This window comes from Coregonus lavaretus (genome assembly GCF_964263955.1).
Source record: "Coregonus lavaretus genome assembly, chromosome: 2".
NCBI classification, from domain to species: domain Eukaryota; kingdom Metazoa; phylum Chordata; class Actinopteri; order Salmoniformes; family Salmonidae; genus Coregonus; species Coregonus lavaretus.
This window is the reverse complement of record NC_139989.1, coordinates 34845056-34867491: the sequence shown is the minus strand read 5'-3', so window position 1 is coordinate 34867491 and position 22436 is coordinate 34845056. Positions and strand designations below refer to the sequence as shown.

Genomic DNA, 22436 nt, shown 5'->3' with positions numbered 1-22436 from the left:
CCACACCTGTCAGGTGGATGGATTATCTTGGCAAAGGAGAAATGCTCACTAACAGAGACATAAACAAATTTGTACAAAACATTTGAGAGTAATACGCTTTTTATGCGTATGAAACATTTCTGGGATCTTTTATATATTGCGGTTATATTTTTGTTCAGTGTATATTGACTCCCATGGTAGCATCAAGCCTGTAAGAGGGAGATCCTATTACTCTCGGTCCAGCAGTTCTCAGGGCTGGTGGGGTCTGCCTCTTCTTCCTCCACTTCAGGGGGATTGTCCACTGTGCTGCAGATTGAAGAGGCATTGTCCTGTGCAATAGGTTTCCTTAACTGTAGTGGGAGAGACATCTGTATTAGATAATTTGGGATATCCCATTTGTAGATAATCTTATAGCTAAAATAAATTAAAAACATCAAATGTGAACTATCCCTTTAATTAAATTATATATTGAAATCAGAGGTTAATCATGCCCACTGGGTTGGATTTAGAGACATGAAATGTAATTCTATATCATCAACTTACTATGACCTTATTTACTCACTGTTTTGAGCAGATTGTATAAAGATCTTCATACTTTTGCTGAGACACAGCACATAATGATACAGGTTTAGTAAGAGGAGGTTTGATTGAAGTTACCTATGTGCCTATAACTCTTTGCCCAGTCACAGATTCATGTGGTATCTCTCTTTCACATACAGTGCCGCGTGTCACATTAGATTAATGAGCAAACACACTGTGGGAAAGAAGTAGGACATAGCAACTGTCGCCCTACAGTGTCTTTAAAGTTTGTAAACATGTCAGCTCCAAATAATTCTTCAACCTCTGCACTGAAGAACGTAAACATAAATTGTAATTCAATAATGTTATATGTTAACTGCGAGTTATTATGAAAAAATACTGGCTTTGTTTATTTATACTGTGCTTAAATATGCGCCGTCTGATAATTCAACAAGATGTGGTGTCTTATTTCTTGTTTTGTTTATGTGACCAAACAATTTATTTACCCTTTTATAATTTATTTACTCCATATTCTGAGAAATGGGTCTCAGCTGGGGTGGCTAAAGCAGAGGTCAGAGTTGAAATGCCATGGGTTTAGCTGTAAGCGGAGCTGTCATGTGAAACATGTCATTTGATCCATTTTAGAGGCACACCAAAGGTATGCTCAATCGTTCAGGCTTTAGCTGCTGAATGAAACAAATGTTATATGATTTGGCCTGCTGAGGAACTGACAAAGGCATGCCCTGTATTTACAAGACACTAAAACAAATATACGAGGTATATATATATATATATATATACAGTGGGGAAAAAAAGTATTTAGTCAGTCACCAATTGTGCAAGTTCTCCCACTTAAAAAGATGAGAGAGGCCTGTAATTTTCATGATAGGTACACGTCAACTATGACAGACAAAATGAGGAAAAAAAAATCCAGAAAATCACATTGTAGGATTTTTAATGAATTTATTTGCAAATTATGGTGGAAAATAAGTATTTGGTCAATAATAAAAGTTTCTCAATACTTTGTTATATACCCTTTGTTGGCAATGACACAGGTCAAACGTTTTCTGTAAGTCTTCACAAGGTTTTCACACACTGTTGCTGGTATTTTGGCCCATTCCTCCATGCAGATCTCCTCTAGAGCAGTGATGTTTTAGGGCTGTCGCTGGGCAACACGGACTTTCAACTCCCTCCAAAGATTTTCTATGGGGTTGAGATCTGGAGACTGGCTAGGCCACTCCAGGACCTTGAAATGCTTCTTACGAAGCCACTCCTTCGTTGCCCGGGTGGTGTGTTTGGGATCATTGTCATGCTGAAAGACCCAGCCACGTTTCATCTTCAATGCCCTTGCTGATGGAAGGAGGTTTTCACTCAAAATCTCACGATACATGGCCCCATTCATTCTTTCCTTTACACAGATCAGTTGTCCTGGTCCCTTTGCAGAAAAACAGCCCCAAAGCATGATGTTTCCACCCCCATGCTTCACAGTATGTATGGTGTTCTTTGGATGCAACTCAGCATTCTTTGTCCTCCAAACACGACGAGTTGAGTTTTTACCAAAAAGTTCTATTTTGGTTTCATCTGACCATATGACATTCTCCCAATCCTCTTCTGGATCATCCAAATGCACTCTAGCAAACTTCAGACGGGCCTGGACATGTACTGGCTTAAGCAGGGGGACACGTCTTGCACTGCAGGATTTGAGTCCCTGGCGGCGTAGTGTGTTACTGATGGTAGGCTTTGTAACTTTGGTCCCAGCTCTCTGCAGGTCATTCACTAGGTCCCCCCGTGTGGTTCTGGGATTTTTGCTCACCGTTCTTGTGATCATTTTGACCCCACGGGGTGAGATCTTGCGTGGAGCCCCAGATCAAGGGAGATTATCAGTGGTCTTGTATGTCTTCCATTTCCTAATAATTGCTCCCACAGTTGATTTCTTCAAACCAAGCTGCTTACCTATTGCAGATTCAGTCTTCCCAGCCTGGTGCAGGTCTACAATTTTGTTTCTGGTGTCCTTTGACAGCTCTTTGGTCTTGGCCATAGTGGAGTTTGGAGTGTGACTGTTTGAGGTTGTGGACAGGTGTCTTTTATACTGATAACAAGTTCAAACAGGTGCCATTAATACAGGTAATGAGTGGAGGACAGAGGAGCCTCTTAAAGAAGAAGTTACAGGTCTGTGAGAGACAGAAATTTTGCTTGTTTGTAGGTGACCAAATACTTATTTTCCACCATAATTTGCAAATAAATTCATAAAAAATCCTACAATGTGATTTTCTTGATTTATTTTTCCTCAATTTGTCTGTCATAGTTGACGTGTACCTATGATGAAAATGACAGGCCTCTCTCATCTTTTTAAGTGGGAGAACTTGCACAATTGGTGGCTGACTAAATACTTTTTTCCCCCACTGTATATATATATATATATATATATATATATATATATATATATATATATATATATATATATTTAGCTTTCATAGATTTTGATGGGTACCCCGACACAGTAGGAGTAGGAGTAGGTGTGAAGTGTTTCCTTTAGGAGTGTGTGTGAGTATGCAGGTAGCTGTGTGTGTCAGGTTTGCTATTCATGCTGCGCTGGTATTCTTTCCCACGCTCCGTCATTCAGTCACATGGTCTCTCCTCTCTTTGCAACTAGACGCTCAAAGATAGATATATGTTCTCTCTGTAGCAGAGGCTGTATGTGATCTTTATGAGCTTCCATCTGGGGCTGATGGTGCTGTTCCCTACCCACATGAACAAATACTATACTATAAATACTATACTATTCACTGTAGTGTTTTTGCAGACTTTACTGTAGTATTTGAGTGTAGAGTTTTTGTGGACTAAAGTCTGCAAAAACAATACAGTGAATACTGTAGTATTTACTGTAGTATACTGTAGTATTTACAGTTAACCATAGTATAATTAATGTAGTTAGAGAAAACTGTAGTATTTAGTATAGTAGTTAATGTAGTGTTTTTGCGGATTGTAATATACTGTATTATTTACTGTAGTGTTTTTGCTGACTGTAGTATACTGTAGTATTTACTGTATTGTTTTTGTATGACATAGAAGTGAAGGCGTTCTCCTTGAGGAAACCTACTGGAGAAATACTAAAAGAGCAAATTTTCCATAACCTGTAGGTAGGTAGGTAGGTAGGACTGGGGTCTGAACGGATAGTTCAGAGCTTCTGCTCTTTTCTATAACTTATAGGGAACACAATATATGATCTATACTTGGAATGTAGGTTTCTCACTTGGCACAAATTGGGATATGGTGGAGGGGGATGGGCAGGGTAATTGCAAATGAAATACTGTAGTATTTACAATAGTTTTTTTTTTTTATAGTTTTTGCGGACTGTAGTGTTTCTGCGGACATTACTACAGTATTTACTATGAAACCAAAGACCTCATAAAAAAAATAGAATAATACTAGTACTAATAGTATTGGCAATTGATAACCATATATGATGTGCATGTGCTTGTATATCGGTTATTTCTCTTGTAATGAATGCTCAAAATATAACCCACTGGGCACATACGTCAATTCAACATCTATTCCACGTTGGTTCAACGTAATTTAATTGAACGGACATGGAAACAATGTCGATTCAACCAGTGTGTGCCCAGTCATGTTTTACTCATCAATAATGCAAAGGTCTTACCTCAGTATCCTTTTCAGCATCCCCATTTGCGCCTTCTCCTTCTTCCTCTTTGGAGCTGTCATCCTCATCATCAGACTCCATTTTGGCAATAGGTACATCCAGGGTCAAATCCGCATTTGTAAGAAATCCACTTGGGTTAACATCGTCCACCCAAACGTCCAGCATTTTCAGCTCCAAATCAGCCTTTGGGTTGTCACTGGAGTTTATATTTTTCAAAGCCAAGCTGTCCTTCGGGAGGCCATCCACATCCCCATTACTACCCCCATTACCATCAGCCCCGTCTCCATCCTCCTTAGGCTGCTTCCCTGTGATAATGCAGAACTGTTTGATTATGTATGCCTTGGCCCAGTCGATGCCCCTGGTGATCCTGCTGATGGCGATCTGCAGGTTGTTCATCTCCCTGTCCTCCTCTGGAGCCGCCAGGTTGTCACCGCTGAACGAACTCAGCAGCAAGGCCAAGAAGAGGTTCAACACCTGGATGGATAGTTAGAACAACTGGATTTTAGCACATAGTATTTGTTATTATTGTCCCCTATGTTCTTGAATCAGGGTTGTGAAATTATTATTTGTAAATTTTTTCTGGTTAATATTGTCAAACGTTTTCTAAAATGTTTTCCGGAGGTCAGTTAAACAGTAACCGTGTAACTTTACCTCTCAATAGCATCTAACAGTGGTATTGGACTTGTGTGACCTCAAACACCTGTTACATCATCAGTAGACTTAAGGCTGCCCCCTCCATGATTCCTGTAAGCCCTCAGCTATTTTTCTCTATGCCACTTGCCCCATTGGATCCCCAAACAACCCAAGGTCAGAACTGCTGGCCCATATCATGGAGCTAATAATAGCCCCTTCATTGAGTGATGCCACTGTTAGTCTATGATATTCTCCCGGGAGTTCAGACAGAAAGCCCTGTTTGTCTTTGGCACATAGTTTGTTGTCAGGCTTTTGCTACCTCAACTGACATAGCTATTTCCTCTCTTCGTCCTATGACTAACCAAAGAGGAAACACAATCAGTTTCGTTTACAGTGAAGGACCGCCTGGTATCCATCAAAAGTATGGAGCTGGCATAATCAACTCATTATCTAACAGCAACATAAGAGCTGCATCTGTGGTATGTGCACTGTATGCATGGAACACTCCACCAAACACTCTCCCTGATCTTTCATGTTATGTGCATTACACCTTTTGAGTAATCCATTAACTAACTGAACACCAAAATACTTCAATGCCAACCCTCCAGTGCCCACATCCCATGGTTCAATGCATCACTCACCACTAGTTTACCGATGACCATGACCACAATGAAGACAACGAGACACATGCCCTGTCCGGCCACCTCCATGCATTCCCACATGGTCTCGATCCACTCTCCGCACAGCACCCGGAAGATGATGAGAAAAGCGTGGAAGAAGTCATGCATGTGCCAGCGGGGCAGCTCGCAGTTTGAGGAGATCTTGCAGACATACTCTTTGTAGCTCTTGCCGAAGAGCTGCATGCCCACCACGGAGAAGATGAAGACGATGATGGCCAGGACCAGGGTGAGGTTACCAAGGGCTCCCATTGAATTACCGATGATCTTGATTAGCATGTTGAGTGTGGGCCAGGATTTGGTCAGTTTGAAAACACGCATCTGCCCCCAAAACAATTAGAGACATTATTAGGTTACATAGAGCTGGTTTCCCAGAAACTGATACAAAAAAAAGTATAACTTGATTTTCCATTGAGCTGTGTCCAGGAAACTGGCCAATAATTAGGTTTGTAGAGTTAGTACCACTTTACTTGTGGCTAATGTGATGTTAATCTTGCATAGGGTTGCTAAGGGAGGGTTTTTAGTAACTTAATTTATTTTATTTTTTTATCACATGACATCTAGTGATCTTTTTAGGGTACTTCAGATTATCACAGGTGTCTGGAATTATCTATGGCCCTCTATGTGGCTTTATCACATGTAAACACAACATGTAAAGTGCTGGTCCCATGTTTCATGAGATGAAATAAAAGATCCCAGAAATGTTCCATACGCACAAAAAGCTTATTTCTCTCAGATTTTGTGCACAAACTTGTTCATATCCCTGTTAGAGAGCATTACTCCTTTGCCAAGATAATCCATCCACCTGACAGGTGTGGCATATCAAGAAGCTGATTAAACAGCATGATCATTAAACAAGTACACCTTGTGCTGGGGACAATAAAAGGCCACTCTAAAATGTGTAGTTTTGTCACACAACACAACGCCACAGATGTCTCAAGTTTTGACGGAGCGTTCAACTGGTATGCTGACTGTAGTAATGGCCACCAGAGCTGTTGCCAGGGAATTTAATGTTCATCTCTCTACCGTAAACCGCCTCCGGCGTCGTTTTAGAGAATTTGGCAGTACGTCCAATCAGCCTCACAACCGCAGACCACGTGTAACCACGCCAGCCCAGGACATCCACATCCGGCTTCTTCACCTGCGAGATCGTCTGAGACCAGCCACCCGGACAGTTGATGAAACGGAGGAGTATTTCTATCTGTAATAAAGCCCTTTTGTGGGTAAAAACTCATTCTGATTGGCTGTACCTGAGAGATAGCCCAAAACTCCCTCCGCCACTCCTCCACTAACCTTACTCCTTTCCAGTGTGTATTAGGTTATCAGCCGGTCCTGGCACCGTGGCATCAGAGCCAGATCGAGGCACCTGCGGTGGATGAATGGTTTCGGCGCTCGGAGGAGACCTGGAACGCTGCCCATGTATGCCTGCAGCAGGCCATCGGGTGACAGAAGGCAAGCGCCGACCGCCACCGCAGTGAGGCTCCGGTGTATGCACCGGGGGACCGGGTCTGGCTCTTGACAAGAAAACCTGCCCCTTCGCCTGCCCTGCCGGAAGCTGGGTCGGCGGTTTGTGGGGCCATTTAAAGTCCTGAGGAGACTGAACGAGGTATGTTATAGGTTGCAGCTCCCCCCTGATTACCGTATTAACCCCTCGTTCCATGTGTCTCTCCTCAGGCCGGTGGTAGCAGGTCTGCTCCAGCAGTCTGAGGTGCGGGAGGTTCCTCGGCCCCCTCTGGACATCGAGGGGCCCCCGGCGTATACTGTACGAGCCATCATGGACTCAAGACGTCGGGCGAGGGGCCTTCAGTACCTCGTGGAGTGGGAGGGGAACGGTCCGGAGGAGAGATGCTGGGTGCCGGTGGAGGACATCCTGGACCCTTCCTTACTGCAGGAATTTCACTGTCTACACCCGGATCGTCCTGCGCCTCGTCCTCCGGGTCGTCCTGCTGGAGCCGCACGTCAAGGGGGGGGTAATGTCACGACCTCCGCCGAAGTTGGTGCCTCTCCTTGTGCGGGCGGCTATTGGCGTTCATCGTCACCGGCTTTTTAGCTGCCACCAATCTACGTTTCTGTTTTCCATTTGTTTAGTCTTGTTTGTACACACCTGGCTCCCATTGCATTATGATTATTTCCCTATTTAACCCTCTGGTTCCCACATGGTTTTGTTCGTGTTTGTTTGTTGTGTTGTGTCATACACTTTTGTGAGCTGGTGTGTTTTCCCTGCGTGTTTTTCAGAGTAAAGTATATCGTGTACTCAGTTCTGTGTCCTGCGCCTGACTCCGTCCTACTGCTGCACATTTGACACATGACAATCCTAAATATAAACCATCAACTTAGTGAATACAATTGGTATTTAATATGAGGGTTTCAACATGACATGTTTAAAAAAGATTTTCACACCTATTTATTTGACTATGTCAATAAATAGTGTTTTACTATGTCTTTATTGTAAATGTTTTAGCGTCAAACTGATGGCAGTTGTGAAAAAAAGTCAATAGTTGGAAGAGTTGATTAAAAATAATGCCATTGTTAATTAGATGCTTTTTTCATTAATTAGACTATTTTCTATTGAACCATATAGTCTATCCACTAGAAACTCCACTAGAAACTCATGAACAATATGGACACATACTGCACAGTTACACTGAGAGAGTGTGTTCTAAACTGTGGGTGGAGGGACCCTCACCAGACGGAAGGAGCGGAGCACGGACAGACCCTCGATGTCGGCCAGCCACAGCTCCACCAGGCTTATGGTCACAATGATGCTGTCGAAGATGTTCCGACCGACCTGGAAGTAGTAGTACGGATCCATGGCGATGAGCTTCAGCACCATCTCTGCTGTGAAGATTCCTGTGAATACCTGTACAAGAGATGAGAGAGTGAATTACATTGAAAACTGTGCAAAGTGTAGATATGCAGATTCTCATGGTTTCTGCCTGCACTGTAAACCTGAATTTTGAACATGATCGTTTTGAGAGAGAGATTTCTATGGTATCACTATCATGGCTACAGAAGAGGTAAGGTGGAAGAGCATCATTAAGGAAGGTAACTCACCAAGTTCCCCACACTCAGCACATCTTCAAATTCTGCTGTCATGGGGTAGTGCTCCATGGCCATGAATATGGTGTTGAGTACAACGCAGATGGTGATGCCCAAGTCCACGAACGGGTCATTCACTATGAAGTACATCCACTTCTTGAAAGTCACCCAGGGCACACAGCAGTTCCATTTCAGGAAGACGTCTGAACACTTGTACCAGAAGGGCGGACAAGGTCTCAGTTCCTCCTCCAGATCTGTTGGAATGAGGGTAAAGGAGGAAGGTTTTGTTTGTCAAGCTTAACATCAGAGTACATTTTGTGAGTTGTAGTTTTTTTGTACACAACGTTGCATGATAAGTATTTTTTATGGGTTCATGATTTGTTTTCAACCTTTATGTATTATTTGCAGCACCTAAAGTTCAAAAGTATTATTAAAGTCTATGTAGGTTTTGAAAAGTATTATTTGTCTTGAGCACCTAAAGTTCAAACATGTGTAAGGCCATAGGTTGTAGGTCTTATGCTGAAGAAGCTGACACAATGTGCCATCAGTGCATAAGATGGCAAACTGTGATGATGAAACTCTGCATAACTCATAAGAGGATATAAAAGAAGCCCTTACTCTAATACAGTAGCCAATTAGAACACAGGTATGGGTGGATATCGCAATAACAGTCCTATACATCACATTCCAGTCCCACACATTCCTTAGGACATTTAATTTCTCATACACAGATCCATTGCGATTTCTGACAGTTACCATCCATGTCATCTTGGCTGTAGACACTGGGTGAACTGGGTGTCTTCTTCTGCAGGCCTGATACTTCCAGCTGGTCCTTACTCCCCTTGGGTCCACTGGCCCTCTTCAACACAACAGCAGACTGTAGAACAAAGAGAAACAAGACACACTTAACCATCACGCGCATAGCAACCCACTTATTTATTTTTACCCCCTTTTTTCTCCCCAATTTCAATCTTGTCTCATCACTGCAACTCCCCAAAGGGCTCGGGAGGCGAAGGTCGAGTCATGCGTCCTCCGAAACATGAACCGCCAAACCGCGCTTTTAACACCCGCCCGCTTAACCCGGTAGCCAGCTGCACCAATGTGTCGGAGGAAACACCGTTCACCTGACAACTGAGGTCAGCCTGCAGGCGCCCGACCTGCCACAAGGAGTCCCTAGAGCGCGATGAGCCAAGTAAAGCCCTCCCGGTCAAACCCTCCCCTAACCCGGACGACGCTGGGCCAATTGTGCGCCGCCCTATGATACAGCCCTGGATCGAACCCGGGTCTGTAGTGACGCCTCTAGCACTGCAATGCAGTGCCTTAGACCGCTGCGCCACTCAGGAGGCCAGAAACCCACTTTTTCAGAGCCAAACTGAGCCTAACCAAACCAAGCTGCACTAAGTTGGTTACACATTAATTGGTTATGCATTCATCATAGTTGTTGAAACCGTCCTGAAAAGGGAAAGGTGAATAAACAATATCCGAGCCAGCACAGTTTGGTTCAGGTCGGCACAGTAGTGTGAAAAGGTCATAACATCAAGCGCACAGCAACCCATCTGAGCCATGCGGCTCACCTCCTGGTCTTCCAGGACCTTGTCGGCGTTGGCTCTGATCATGAGGCCTCCATTGGAGTCCTTTATAGCCTCGCCGTCCTTATCAAGGCTGGAGGACGTAAACTCCTCATCATCAGCAACGTCTTGATCTGACTTTTCACCTTTCTCTTTCTTAGATGTTCTACTAGACAGTGACGTCTGACTGCCAGCTTTTTCAGAGTGTTCATGGTGTTCATGATGCCTGTCATGTCAGTCAAATAATCAGTCAATCATTGACAAGAATCAAACAAACTAAGGACGAGAACCACCAACATGAGTAGTAATCTGCAAATTAACACTTAGTATGATTACTAGGTATTTTTTGTATTTATCCAGTTCAGCAGACATTTGAATCTAGAGTTGAATCGACCAACTAAATCTTACTCTATCAACTATCATCAGATCAAAGAGTGAGACTTATCATAAGGTGAATGCACCAATTTGTAAGTCGCTGATTTGGTACGTTTGCCCACTGACAAAGACATGATCAGTCTATAATTTTTATGGTAGGTTTATTTGAACAGTGAGAGACAGAATAACAACAAAAAAATCCAGAAAAACGCATGTCAAAAATGTTATAAATTGATTTGCATTTTAATGAGGGAAATAAGTATTTGACCCCTCTGCAAAACATGACTTAGTACTTGGTGGCAAAACCCTTGGTGGCAATCACAGAGGTCAGACGTTTCTTGTAGTTGGCCACCAGGTTTGCACACATCTCAGGAGGGATTTTGTCCCACTCCTCTTTGCAGATCTTCTCCAAGTCATTAAGGTTTCAAGGCTGACGTTTGGCAACTCAAACCTTCAGCTCCCTCCACAGATTTTCTATGGGATTAAGGTCTGGAGACTGGCTAGGCCACTCCAGGACCTTAATGTGCTTCTTCTTGAGCCACTCCTTTGTTGCCTTGGCCGTGTGTTTTGGGTTATTGTCATGCTGGAATACCCATCCACGACCCGTTTTCAATGTCCTGGCTGAGGGAAGGAGGTTCTCACCCAAGATTTGACAGTACATGGCCCCGTCCATCGTCCCTTTGATGCGGTGAAGTTGTCCTGTCCCCTTAGCAGAAAAACACCCCCTTAGCATAACGTTTCCACCTCCATGTTTGACGGTGGGGATAGGTTCTTGGGGTCATAGGCAGCATTCCTCCTCCTCCAAACACGGCGAGTTGAGTTGATGCCAAAGAGCTCGATTTTGGTCTCATCTGACCACAACACTTTCACCCAGTTCTCTTCTGAATCATTCAGATGTTCATTGGCAAACTTCAGACGGGCCTGTATATGTGCTTTCTTGAGCAGGGGGACCTTGTGGGAGCTGCAGGATTTCAGTCCTTCACGGCGTAGTGTGTTACCAATTGTTTTCTTGGTGACTATGGTCCCAGCTGCCTTGAGATCATTGACAAGATCCTCCCGTGCAGTTCTGGGCTGATTCCTCACCGTTCTCATGATCATTGCAACTCCACGAGGTGAGATCTTGCATGGAGCCCCAGGTCGAGGGAGATTGACCGTTATTTTGTGTTTCTTCCATTTGCGAATAATCGCACCAACTGTTGTCACCTTCTCACCAAGCTGCTTGGCGATGGTCTTGTAGCCCATTCCAGCCTTGTGTAGGTCTACAATCTTGTCCCTGACATCCTTGGAGAGCTCTTTGGTCTTGGCCATGGTGGAGAGTTTGGAATCTGATTGATTGATTGCTTCTGTGGACAGTTGTCTTTTATACAGGTAACAAGCTGAGATTAGTAGCACTCCCTTTTTAAGAGTGTGCTCCTAATCTCAGCTCGTTACCTGTATAAAAGACACCTGGGAGCCAGAAATCTTTCTGATTGAGAGGGGGTCAAATACTTATTTCCCTCATTAAAATGCAAATAAATTTATAACATTTTTGACATGCGACTTTCTGGATTTTTTTGTTGTTATTCTGTCTCTCACTGTTCAAATAAACCTACCATTAAAATTATAGACTGATCATTTCTTTGTCAGTGGGCAAACGTACAAAATCAGCAGGGGATCAAATACTTTTTTCCCTCACTGTATATATACAGTGGGGAAAAAAAGTATTTAGTCAGCCACCAATTGTGCAAGTTCTCCCACTTAAAAAGATGAGAGAGGCCTGTAATTTTCATCATAGGTACACGTCAACTATGACAGACAAAATTAGAAAAAAAAAATCCAGAAAATCACATTGTAGGATTTTTTATGAATTTATTTGCAAATTATGGTGGAAAATAAGTATTTGGTCAATAACAAAAGTTTCTCAATACTTTGTTATATACCCTTTGTTGGCAATGACACAGGTCAAACGTTTTCTGTAAGTCTTCACAAGATTTTCACACACTGTTACTGGTATTTTGGCCCATTCCTCCATGCAGATCTCCACTAGAGCAGTGATGTTTTGGGGCTGTCGCTGGGCAACACGGACTTTCAACTCCCTCCAAAGATTTTCTATGGGGTTGAGATCTGGAGACTGGCTAGGCCACTCCAGGACCTTGAAATGCTTCTTATGAAGCCACTCCTTCGTTGCCCGGGCGGTGTGTTTGGGATCATTGTCATGCTGAAAGACCCAGCCACGTTTCATCTTCAATTCCCTTGCTGATGGAAGGAGGTTTTCACTCAAAATCTCACGATACATGGCCCCATTCATTCTTTCCTTTACACGGATCAGTCCTCCTGGTCCCTTTGCAGAAAAACAGCCCCAAAGCATGATGTTTCCACCCCCATGCTTCACAGTAGGTATGGTGTACTTTGGATGCAACTCAGCATTCTTTGTCCTCCAAACATGACGGGTTGAGTTTTGACCAAACAGTTATATTTTGGTTTCATCTGACCATATGACATTCTCCCAATCCTCTTCTGGATCATCCAAATGCACTCTAGCAAACTTCAGACGGGTTCTGGACATGTACTAGCATAAGCAGGGGGACACGTCTGGCACTGCAGGATTTGAGTCCCTGGTGGCGTAGTGTGTTACTGATGGTAGGCTTTGTTACTTTGGTCCCAGCTCTCTGCAGGTCATTCACTAGGTCCCCCCGTGTGGTTCTGGGATTTTTTCTCACCGTTCTTGTGATCATTTTGACCCCACGGGGTGAGATCTTGCGTGGAGCCCCAGATCGAGGGAGATTATTAGTGGTCTTGTATGTCTTCCATTTCCTAATAATTGCTCCCACAGTTGATTTCTTCAAACCAAGCTGCTTACCTATTGCAGATTCAGTCTTCCCAGCCTGGTGCAGGTCTACAATTTTGTTTCTGGTGTCCTTTGACAGCTCTTTGGTCTTGGCCATAGTGGAGTTTGGAGTGTGACTGTTTGAGGTTGTGGACAGGTGTCTTTTATACTGATAACAAGTTCAAACAGGTGCCATTAATACAGGTAACGAGTGGAGGACAGAGAGCCTCTTAAAGAAGAAGTTACAGGTCTGTGAGAGCCAGAAATCTTGCTTGTTTGTAGGTGACCAAATACTTATTTTCCACCATAATTTGCTAATAAATTCATAAAAAATCCTACAATGTGATTTTTTGGAATTTTTTTCCTTAATTTGTCTGTCATAGTTGACGTGTACCTATGATGAAAATTACAGGCCTCTCTCATCTTTTTAAGTGGGAGAACTTGCACAATTGGTGGCTGACTAAATACTTTTTCCCCCCACTGTACACATACAGTTGAAGTCGGAAGTTTACGTACACTTAGGTTGGAGTCATTAAAACTCATTTCCAACCACTCCACAAATTTCTTGTTAACAAACTATAGTTTTGGCAAGTCGGTTAGGACATCTACTTTGTGCATGACATAAGTCATTTTTCCAACAATTGTTTACAGACAGATTATTTCACTTATAATTCACTGTATCACAATTTCAGTGGGTCAGAAGTTTAAATACACTAAGTTGACTGTGCCTTTAAACAGCTTGGAAAATTCCAGAAAATGATGTCATGGCTTTAGAAGCTTCTGAAATTCTAATTGACATCATTTGAGTCAATTGGAGGTGTACCTGTGGATGTATTTCAAGGCCTACCTTCAAACTCAGTGCCTCTTTGCTTGACATCATGGGAAAATCAAAAGAAATCAGCCAAGACCTCCGAAAAAAAATTGTAGACCACTAGTCTGGTTCATCCTTGGGAGCAATTTCCAAACGCCTGAAGGTACCACGTTCATCTGTACAAACAATAGTACGCAAGTATAAACACCATGGGACCACGAAGCCGTCATACCGCTCAGGAAGGAGACGTGTTCGATCTCCTAGAGATTAACGTACTTTGATAAGAAAAGTGCAAATCAATCCCAGAACAACAGCAAAGGACCTTGTGAAGATGCTGGAGGGAACAGGTACAAAAGTATCTATATCCACAGTAAAACGAGTCCTATATCGACATAACTTGAAAGGCTGCTCAGCAAGGAAGAAGCCACTTCTCCAAAACTGCCATAAAAAAGATAGACTACGGTTTGCAACTGCACATGGGGACAAAGATCGTACATTTTGGAGAAATGTCCTCTGGTCTGATGAAACAAAAATAGAACTGTTTGGCCATAATGACCATCGTTATGTTTGGAGGAAAAAGGGGGTGCTTGTAAGCCGAAGAACACCATCCCAACTGTGAAGCACAGGGGTGGCAGCATCATTCTGTGGGGGTGCTTTGCTGCAGGAGGGACTGGTGCATTTCACAAAATAGAGGGCATCATGAGGAAGGAAAATGATGTGGATATATTGAAGCAACATCTCAAGACATCAGTCAGGAAGTTAAAGCTTGGTGGCAAATGGGTCTTCCAAATGGACAATGACCCCAAGCCTATTTCCAAAGTTGTGGCAAAATGGCTTAAGGACAACAAAGTCAAGGTATTGGAGTGGCCATCACAAAGCCCTGACCTCAATCCTATAGAACATTTGTGGGCAGAACTGAAAAAGCGTGTGTGAGCACGGAGGCCTACAAACCTGACTCAGTTACACCAGCTCTGTCAGGAGGAATGGGCTAAAATTCACCCAACTTATTGTGGGAAGCTTGTGGAAAGCTACCCGAAACGTTTGACCCAAGTTAAACAATTTAAAGGCAATGCTACCAAATACTAATTGAGTGTATGTAAACTTCTGACCCACTGGGAATGTGATGAAATAAATAAAAGCAGAAATAAATCATTCTCTCTACTATTATTCTGACATTTGAGTTTAAATGTATTTGGTCAAGGTGTATGTAAACTTCAGACTTCAACTGTATATTAGCTAGAAAAACATATACGGGGGATTGGAAGTGATGCAGACAATTACATTCATGGAAGTTACAATCTATCTGCAATATTAAAGCTGATCTACCCCCTAAAAAAAAAATATATATATATATATATATATATATATATATTTATATATATAGGTCATTTTTTTCACAGATGCTCATAGTGCTTTACATACATAGTAAGTTGATCACACCTTTTTGACCTCTGCTTTTTTCCTTTCCTTCAGGCGTTCCAGGATCATGGCATACTCCTCCTCCTTCTCCTTGGCCTCGGCCATGGTGGCCTCGTTCTGCTCAGCATATGCCATGGCCACCACAGCCAGGATCAGGTTGATCAGGTAGAACGAGCCCAGGAAGATCACCACCACAAAGAAAATCATGTTGGTTTTCCCTGCTGAGCGAAGAGTCTATGGGTAAGGGAGAAACGGCCAGTTAACTCACCAGTAAACCGAGAGAGCACTCTTTCTGTATCAATATGCCTGATGACACATAAGATTGCAATCTCTCAAATTCAAATCTGGTCTACCGACTGACGTTACAGATATAGATTTCAGAAAACGTCAGGAGCAACAACAAAAAAATCGTACATCTCTATGTCGTTGTCATGGAAGCGCATGACGTATACGCACCAGCTGGAATAGATCTTCCCAGAAGTCCTGTGTCATGAGCCGAAATAGGGCAAGGTAGGCCCATCCAAAACTGTCGTAGCTTGTGTAGCCATAGTTGGGATTCCCTCCGGCCTTCATACACGTGTATCCTTCAGGGCAATTTCTATCAAAATGCCAATGAAGTGTCACAACAAATTGAATGGGACTTATAATCTTCAGCATTCAAAGATATGTTATATTTTAACTACGTTGAAATTCTTTTCACCATATATTGCGTGATCAACAGAGACAAGGGAGGATTATAAAGCTCCCCATATGCTCAACTCTGATAGCCAAAAAAACCTACCCAGCATCAGAAGCGTTTCCACAAAGAAGAGGGTCTAACATTCCAGGAAGGAAGTAATGGTTCTCTGGAGGAAAACAGAAAAGGGACCTCGATTAGAGAGCGCATCAAGTTTATATACTTATATAAATATATGTACTTCTTTTACATATTTATATAGTTATTCTATACAGTAATATCATATAGTACTGTCACAAAATCCAAACTAATATATAGTTAACGGTTCAGTAAGTCATTATCAATTCCCCAATTCAATGTGCCATCAAAAGCCTGTCACAACCTTAATCATTGATGTATGCATTGAAGTCCCACGTGCTGTTGCCACTGATGCATTAACATTTACATTTTTTACATTTTAGTCATTTAGCAGACGATAAACACCATAATTTGCAAATAAATTCATTAAAAATCCTACAATGTGATTTTCTGGATTTTTTTTCTCATTTTGTCTGTCATAGTTGACGTGTACCTATGATGAAAATTACAGGCCTCTCTCATCTTTTTAAGTGGGAGAACTTGCACAATTGGTGGCTGACTAAATCCTTTTTTCCCCACTGTATATACTTATACACATTTACTTATACACATTTATATACTTATTTTGAACTATCCTACAGTAAGTGCCATGATAATATCCCAATTAATATAATATAATGGTTAATTAAGCCATTATCAACTCCCCTTCCACAAATCAATGCGCCATCAAAAGCCTGTCAATACCTTTATCGTCGATGTATGCCTTGAAGTCCCACGTACTGTTGCCGCTGTTTGTGCCATTGTAGCCCATAATGTTGTTGAAACCAGTAATGTTGTTGAAGGCCATAGTGATGTTGGTGGAGTTTAAACGCCATTCCGCAGGGGGCCAGTAAACACACTTCTGCTTCAGGATTCCCATGAACAGTTGCAGGCCGACCAGAGCGAACACAGCCAGGCAGAACACTGTTATGATCATCACATCAGCCAGCTTCTTCACTGACTGTATCAGAGCGCCCACAATGGTTTTCAGACCTGAAAATAACACACAAAAATACATTCAAATAATCTGTGACCTGAAAACTATTTGTTGAAGAATGAATAACATAACATTGCGAATATTTGATTCTGCTATTTGATCCTTGTTCTCTGTATGGTGTAATTAATAACCCATGTTTTATTGTGTAGCTTGCAAGGCTTTGTGTTTATAATATAATAACAGATGCCATTTAGCTGATGCTTTTCTCCAAGGTGACTTACAGGACAGTGCGGGAATACAACCCAAAACAACCCTAGGGTTGCTAGCACCACACACTTACCAACTGAGCTACACAGGACCCAAAGCAGGTGTTCAAAAGCAGGTGGTGCAGTTAACAAACAAACCCCAGTAGGACTTGGACCTTCTTATGTGACACGTACCAGGAATTACAGGGATTGTTTTAAGGGCTCGGAGCACACGGAACGTCCTGAGGGCAGACACGTTGCCCAGGTCAACAAACTCTGTGAGGTACCTGCCGAGCACAAAACATAACAACACAACCACACATTAGAATAGAGGAGTTGACAGTTGATGTGTCAGTTGAACAAAAATCTTTTCAGTTTCATGGACTTTTAATGTACATTTAATTCAATACCATTGGCTCAGTTGTTATTTTAACATAGAGGATCAGAGGGTTGCTATGGTAAAATATATGGTTTAGAGGAAGATATATTTAGCTCAGGGCAACTGTCCACTTCTACATTATCAAATATTTTTTTTCTAGAGCCAAATGGCAGTGTTATCTGTAAACCGACTGCTGAAGGCAGGAGTGTGACTAGACCAGCAAGACACCATATGGAGATTTAGTTATGAACTGGCATACGTCATGATGTGTGTGTACAGGGGGTGTTGGGAAAGAGTGTGTGTGTACAGGGGGTGCTGGGACCTGGGGGGAGGAGAGGTAAGGAAGCAGACAAGGCCATGGTCAAACTCAACAAGCCTTTGGAGATGTCCTTTGACCTTCCTGACCTTTGACCTTACTCCTTCACTCATGCACACAGACACACAAAGAAACACACAAATACACACACTCTCTAACACCTGCCCCTGTGTCTAATGGTACTGAGCTGATGACTGACGGCATCACTCTCCCATTACTCACGCCATGCTGATCACCATGAAATCCAGCCAGTTCCATGGATCTCGAAGGAATGTGAAATCTCCAACACAGAAGCCTCTGGACAACACTTTAATTGTTGCCTCAAAGGTATATATACCAATGAAAACATATCTGCAATACAAAAAGAGGGGAAGAGAGAGAAGCTTTATAAAATAGCTTTTGGTGAAACTATGTAGTGGTCAAAATTACTCTCAATAATGTTATGACCAATCTTTTAAATATATATATTTTTAAATACAGATATTTATATGAACATTTAAACTTGTTTTAAATGCCCCCACCCCAAAATGTAAGTATTGACTTGAAAATACATGGGATGCTGATGCAGCCAATATAGTTTTCACAAAACATGAATAATCTCCTATGTAGGTTTGAAACTTACTCAACAGTTTTACTCCATGCCGGAGGGTCACTCATCGTCATAAACACACAGTTGGACATGATTGTTAACATGATGAACATGCTAAATAATGTACCCACATTAAGGAAATAACATGGAGTTACAATAGTACTCAAATCTAATTCTATGGACCAATTTAATTATAACAATTTTTATTTTATTTATAACTTCTGATTCATATTAATCTAGTAATCAGTTGTTGCTAATGGGCAACATACTTTATAATACAAATATTATAAAATCACATTATAAAATCACCACCATTTTCCGTATGGATCGAACGACGGCTTCTGATAAGAGTAAGGGAGAGGTGTCACGCTCTGGCTCCGGGACTGTGTTGTTTGAGCCAGGGTGTATTCATTTGGTTGTGTTGGGTATAGGGTGTGTTCATTTGTTGTGTTTGGTATTGGTTTTGTTTTCCGTGTTTGGTCAGGTGACTCCCAATCGGAGGTAACGAGTGTCAGCTGTCAGCTCGTTATCTCTGATTGGGAGCCATATTTAAACTGTGTGTTTTCACCTTGTGGTTGTGGGTTATTGTTCTATGTTCAGTCGATGTACTGAGGACTTTACGGATCGTGTTTTGTTTGGTCGTGTATTCAACATTAAAGTCATCATGTTCACTCCCAACGCTGCGCTTTGGTCCTACTTCATTGGCGATCGTGACAAGAGGGGTATAATTCCTCATCAACAACTGGTGTACCAAAATTGAAAACATCTCGAGCTCCTGTTCACCCGACCTGGAGTTTCTGATGCTAAAACTCATTTTAATTAGATCAGTTAGGTATGTTGTAACTGTTTCGCCAAATAATGACATTAACATACACTATATTGCTAAGGATGTGTGAGTAGGTCTCAAACCCAAGCCACCAGCACCAATGACGAACACCCTAACCACTGTCCCAATAAGGGATATCTCTAGAGAATGTACTTATTTGGCCAGTATAGTTAGGCCCTGTCCAGAATAAACCCTAACCCCTCCTCCCTAGGCACTTACAGTGGGGAGAACAAGTATTTGATACACTGCAGATTTTGCAGGTTTTCCTACTTACAAAGCATGTAGAGATCTGTAATTTTTATCATAGGTACACTTCAACTGTGAGAGACGGAATCTAAAACAAAAATCCAGAAAATCACATTGTATGATTTTTAAGTAATTAATTTGCATTTTATTGCATGACATAAGTATTTGATACATCAGAAAAGCAGAAATTAATATTTGATATAGAAACCTTTGTTTGCAATTACAGAGATCATACGTTTCCTGTAGGTCTTGACCAGGTTTGCACACACTGCAGCAGGGATTTTGGCCCACTCCTCCATACAGACCTTCTCCATATCTTTCAGTTTCGGGGCTGTCGCTGGGCAATACGGACTTTCAGCTCCCTCCAAAGATTTTCTATTGGGTTCAGGTCTGGAGACTGGCTAGGCCACTCCAGGACCTTGAGATGCTTCTTACGGAGCCACTCCTTAGTTGCCCTGGCTGTGTGTTTTGGGTCGTTGTCATGCTGGAAGACCCAGCCACGACCCATCTTCAATGCTCTTACTGAGGGAAGGAGGTTGTTGGCCAAGATCTCGCGATATATGGCCCCATCCATCCTCCCCTCAATACGGTGCAGTCGTCCTGTCCCCTTTGCAGAAAAGCATCCCCAAAGAATGATGTTTCCACCTCCATGCTTCACGGTTGGGATGGTGTTCTTGGGGTTGTACTCATCCTTCTTCTTCCTCCAAACACGGCGAGTGGAGTTTAGACCAAAAAGCTCTATTTTTGTCTCATCAGACCACATGACCTTCTGCCATTCCTCCTCTGGATCATCCAGATGGTCATTGGCAAACTTCAGACGGGCCTGGACATGCGCTGGCTTGAGCAGGGGGACCTTGCGTGCGCTGCAGGATTTTAATCCATGACGGCGTAGTGTGTTACTAATGGTTTTCTTTGAGACTGTGGTCCCAGCTCTCTTCAGGTCATTGACCAGGTCCGGCCGTGTAGTTCTGGGCTGATCCCTCACCTTCCTCATGATCATTGATGCCCCACGAGGTGAGATCTTGCATGGAGCCCCAGACCGAGGGTGATTGACCGTCATCTTGAACTTCTTCCATTTTCTAATAATTGCGCCAACAGTTGTTGCCTTCTCACCAAGCTGCTTGCCTATTGTCCTGTAGCCCATCCCAGCCTTGTGCAGGTCTACAATTTTATCCCTGATGTCCTTACACAGCTCTCTGGTCTTGGCCATTGTGGAGAGGTTGGAGTCTGTTTGATTGAGTGTGTGGACAGGTGTCTTTTATACAGCTAACGAGTTCAAACAGGTGCAGTTAATACAGGTAATGACTGGAGAACAGGAGGGCTTCTTAAAGAAAAACTAACAGGTCTGTGAGAGCCGGAATTCTTACTGGTTGGTAGATGATCAAATACTTATGTCATGCAATAAAATGCAAATTAATTACTTAAAAATCATACAATGTGATTTTCTGGATTTTTGTTTTAGATTCCATCTCTCACAGTTGAAGTGTACCTATGATAAAAATTACAGACCTCTACATGCTTTGTAAGTAGGAAAACCTGCAAAATCGGCAGTGTATCAAATACTTGTTCTCCCCACTGTATGTAGATCTGAAATAACTTAATATGCATAAACAATAGGGTGAATGCACTTTGAAGTAAATCTCAGCTCTGTTAAAAGTACACTCCAGAAAAACTTTCATTGATCATAGTGATTCAGGAGTATCCTTAAAACAGGTTAAAATGCCCCACCAACATCAGACAACTATACAGAAAGCCAATGACATACAATACAGAATTACATATTACATACAATACAGAAAGTCAATGTTGAAATAAGTCAATTAAATCAATGATGAGAGAAAAGTTCAATTAACTGATAACTGACACAGACATGGTGGCGTAGCAGGAAGATCTGAATGCCTTGAACCATGAGGTTGTGAATTCAAATTCCAGGTGAGGACATGTTGAATAATAATGACTGTATACACTGAGTGTACAAAACATTAAGGACACCTCCTCTTTCCATGACATAGACTGACCAGGTGAAAGCTATGATCACTTATTGATGTCACTAGTTAAATCCCTTTCAATCAGTGTAGATGAAGGGGAGGAGTAAAACAATATTTTTAAGCCTTGACAATTGCGACATGGATTGTGAATGTGTGCCATTCAGAGAGTGAATTGCCAAGACAACATATTTAAGTGACTTTGAACAGGGTATGGTAGTAGGTGCCAGGCAACCGGTTTGTGTCAAGAACTGCAACGCCGCTGGGTTTTTTACGCTCAACAGTTTCCTGTGTGTATCAAGAAATGTCCACCACACAACGGACATCCAGCCAACTTGACACTGTGGGACAGCTTTGGGAAGCATTGGAGTCAACATGGGCCAGCATCCATGTGTGTCAAATATGTAAGTTGGAAACACTGTATGTTAAAACACTGTGTGTGTGTATGCCTAACCTTGCCAACAGACAAAAAGAGCTGTGAATGGATCAGTGGATTACCAATCAGGGCCTTTCACTACACCCGCAATAACATCTGCTAAATATGTGTACAGTATGTGACCAATAAAATTGGATGTGATTTGATGGGCTTGGCAACAGTAAGGTGTAATGTTTTTTTGGGGGGGGAGAACGTTT

At 42.3% G+C, this 22436-nt stretch overlaps 1 protein-coding gene across 1 annotated transcript in view; it reads right to left on the bottom strand.

Moving 5' to 3' along the window:
* The window catches only part of LOC311101171 (sodium channel protein type 4 subunit alpha B-like), a gene marked incomplete at both ends in the record, with an annotated part of 34365 nt that overhangs the window by 5728 nt on the left and 6201 nt on the right, over window positions 1-22436 (bottom strand). The window contains 14 exon segments of the mRNA XM_084142258.1: window positions 212-329; window positions 4160-4633; window positions 5434-5790; window positions 8156-8329; window positions 8524-8762; window positions 9265-9385; window positions 10083-10311; window positions 15507-15721; window positions 15944-16085; window positions 16269-16332; window positions 16986-17273; window positions 17658-17749; window positions 18380-18508; window positions 18780-18860. Coding sequence (XP_083998384.1) covers window positions 212-329; window positions 4160-4633; window positions 5434-5790; window positions 8156-8329; window positions 8524-8762; window positions 9265-9385; window positions 10083-10311; window positions 15507-15721; window positions 15944-16085; window positions 16269-16332; window positions 16986-17273; window positions 17658-17749; window positions 18380-18508; window positions 18780-18860 — 2723 coding nt within the window.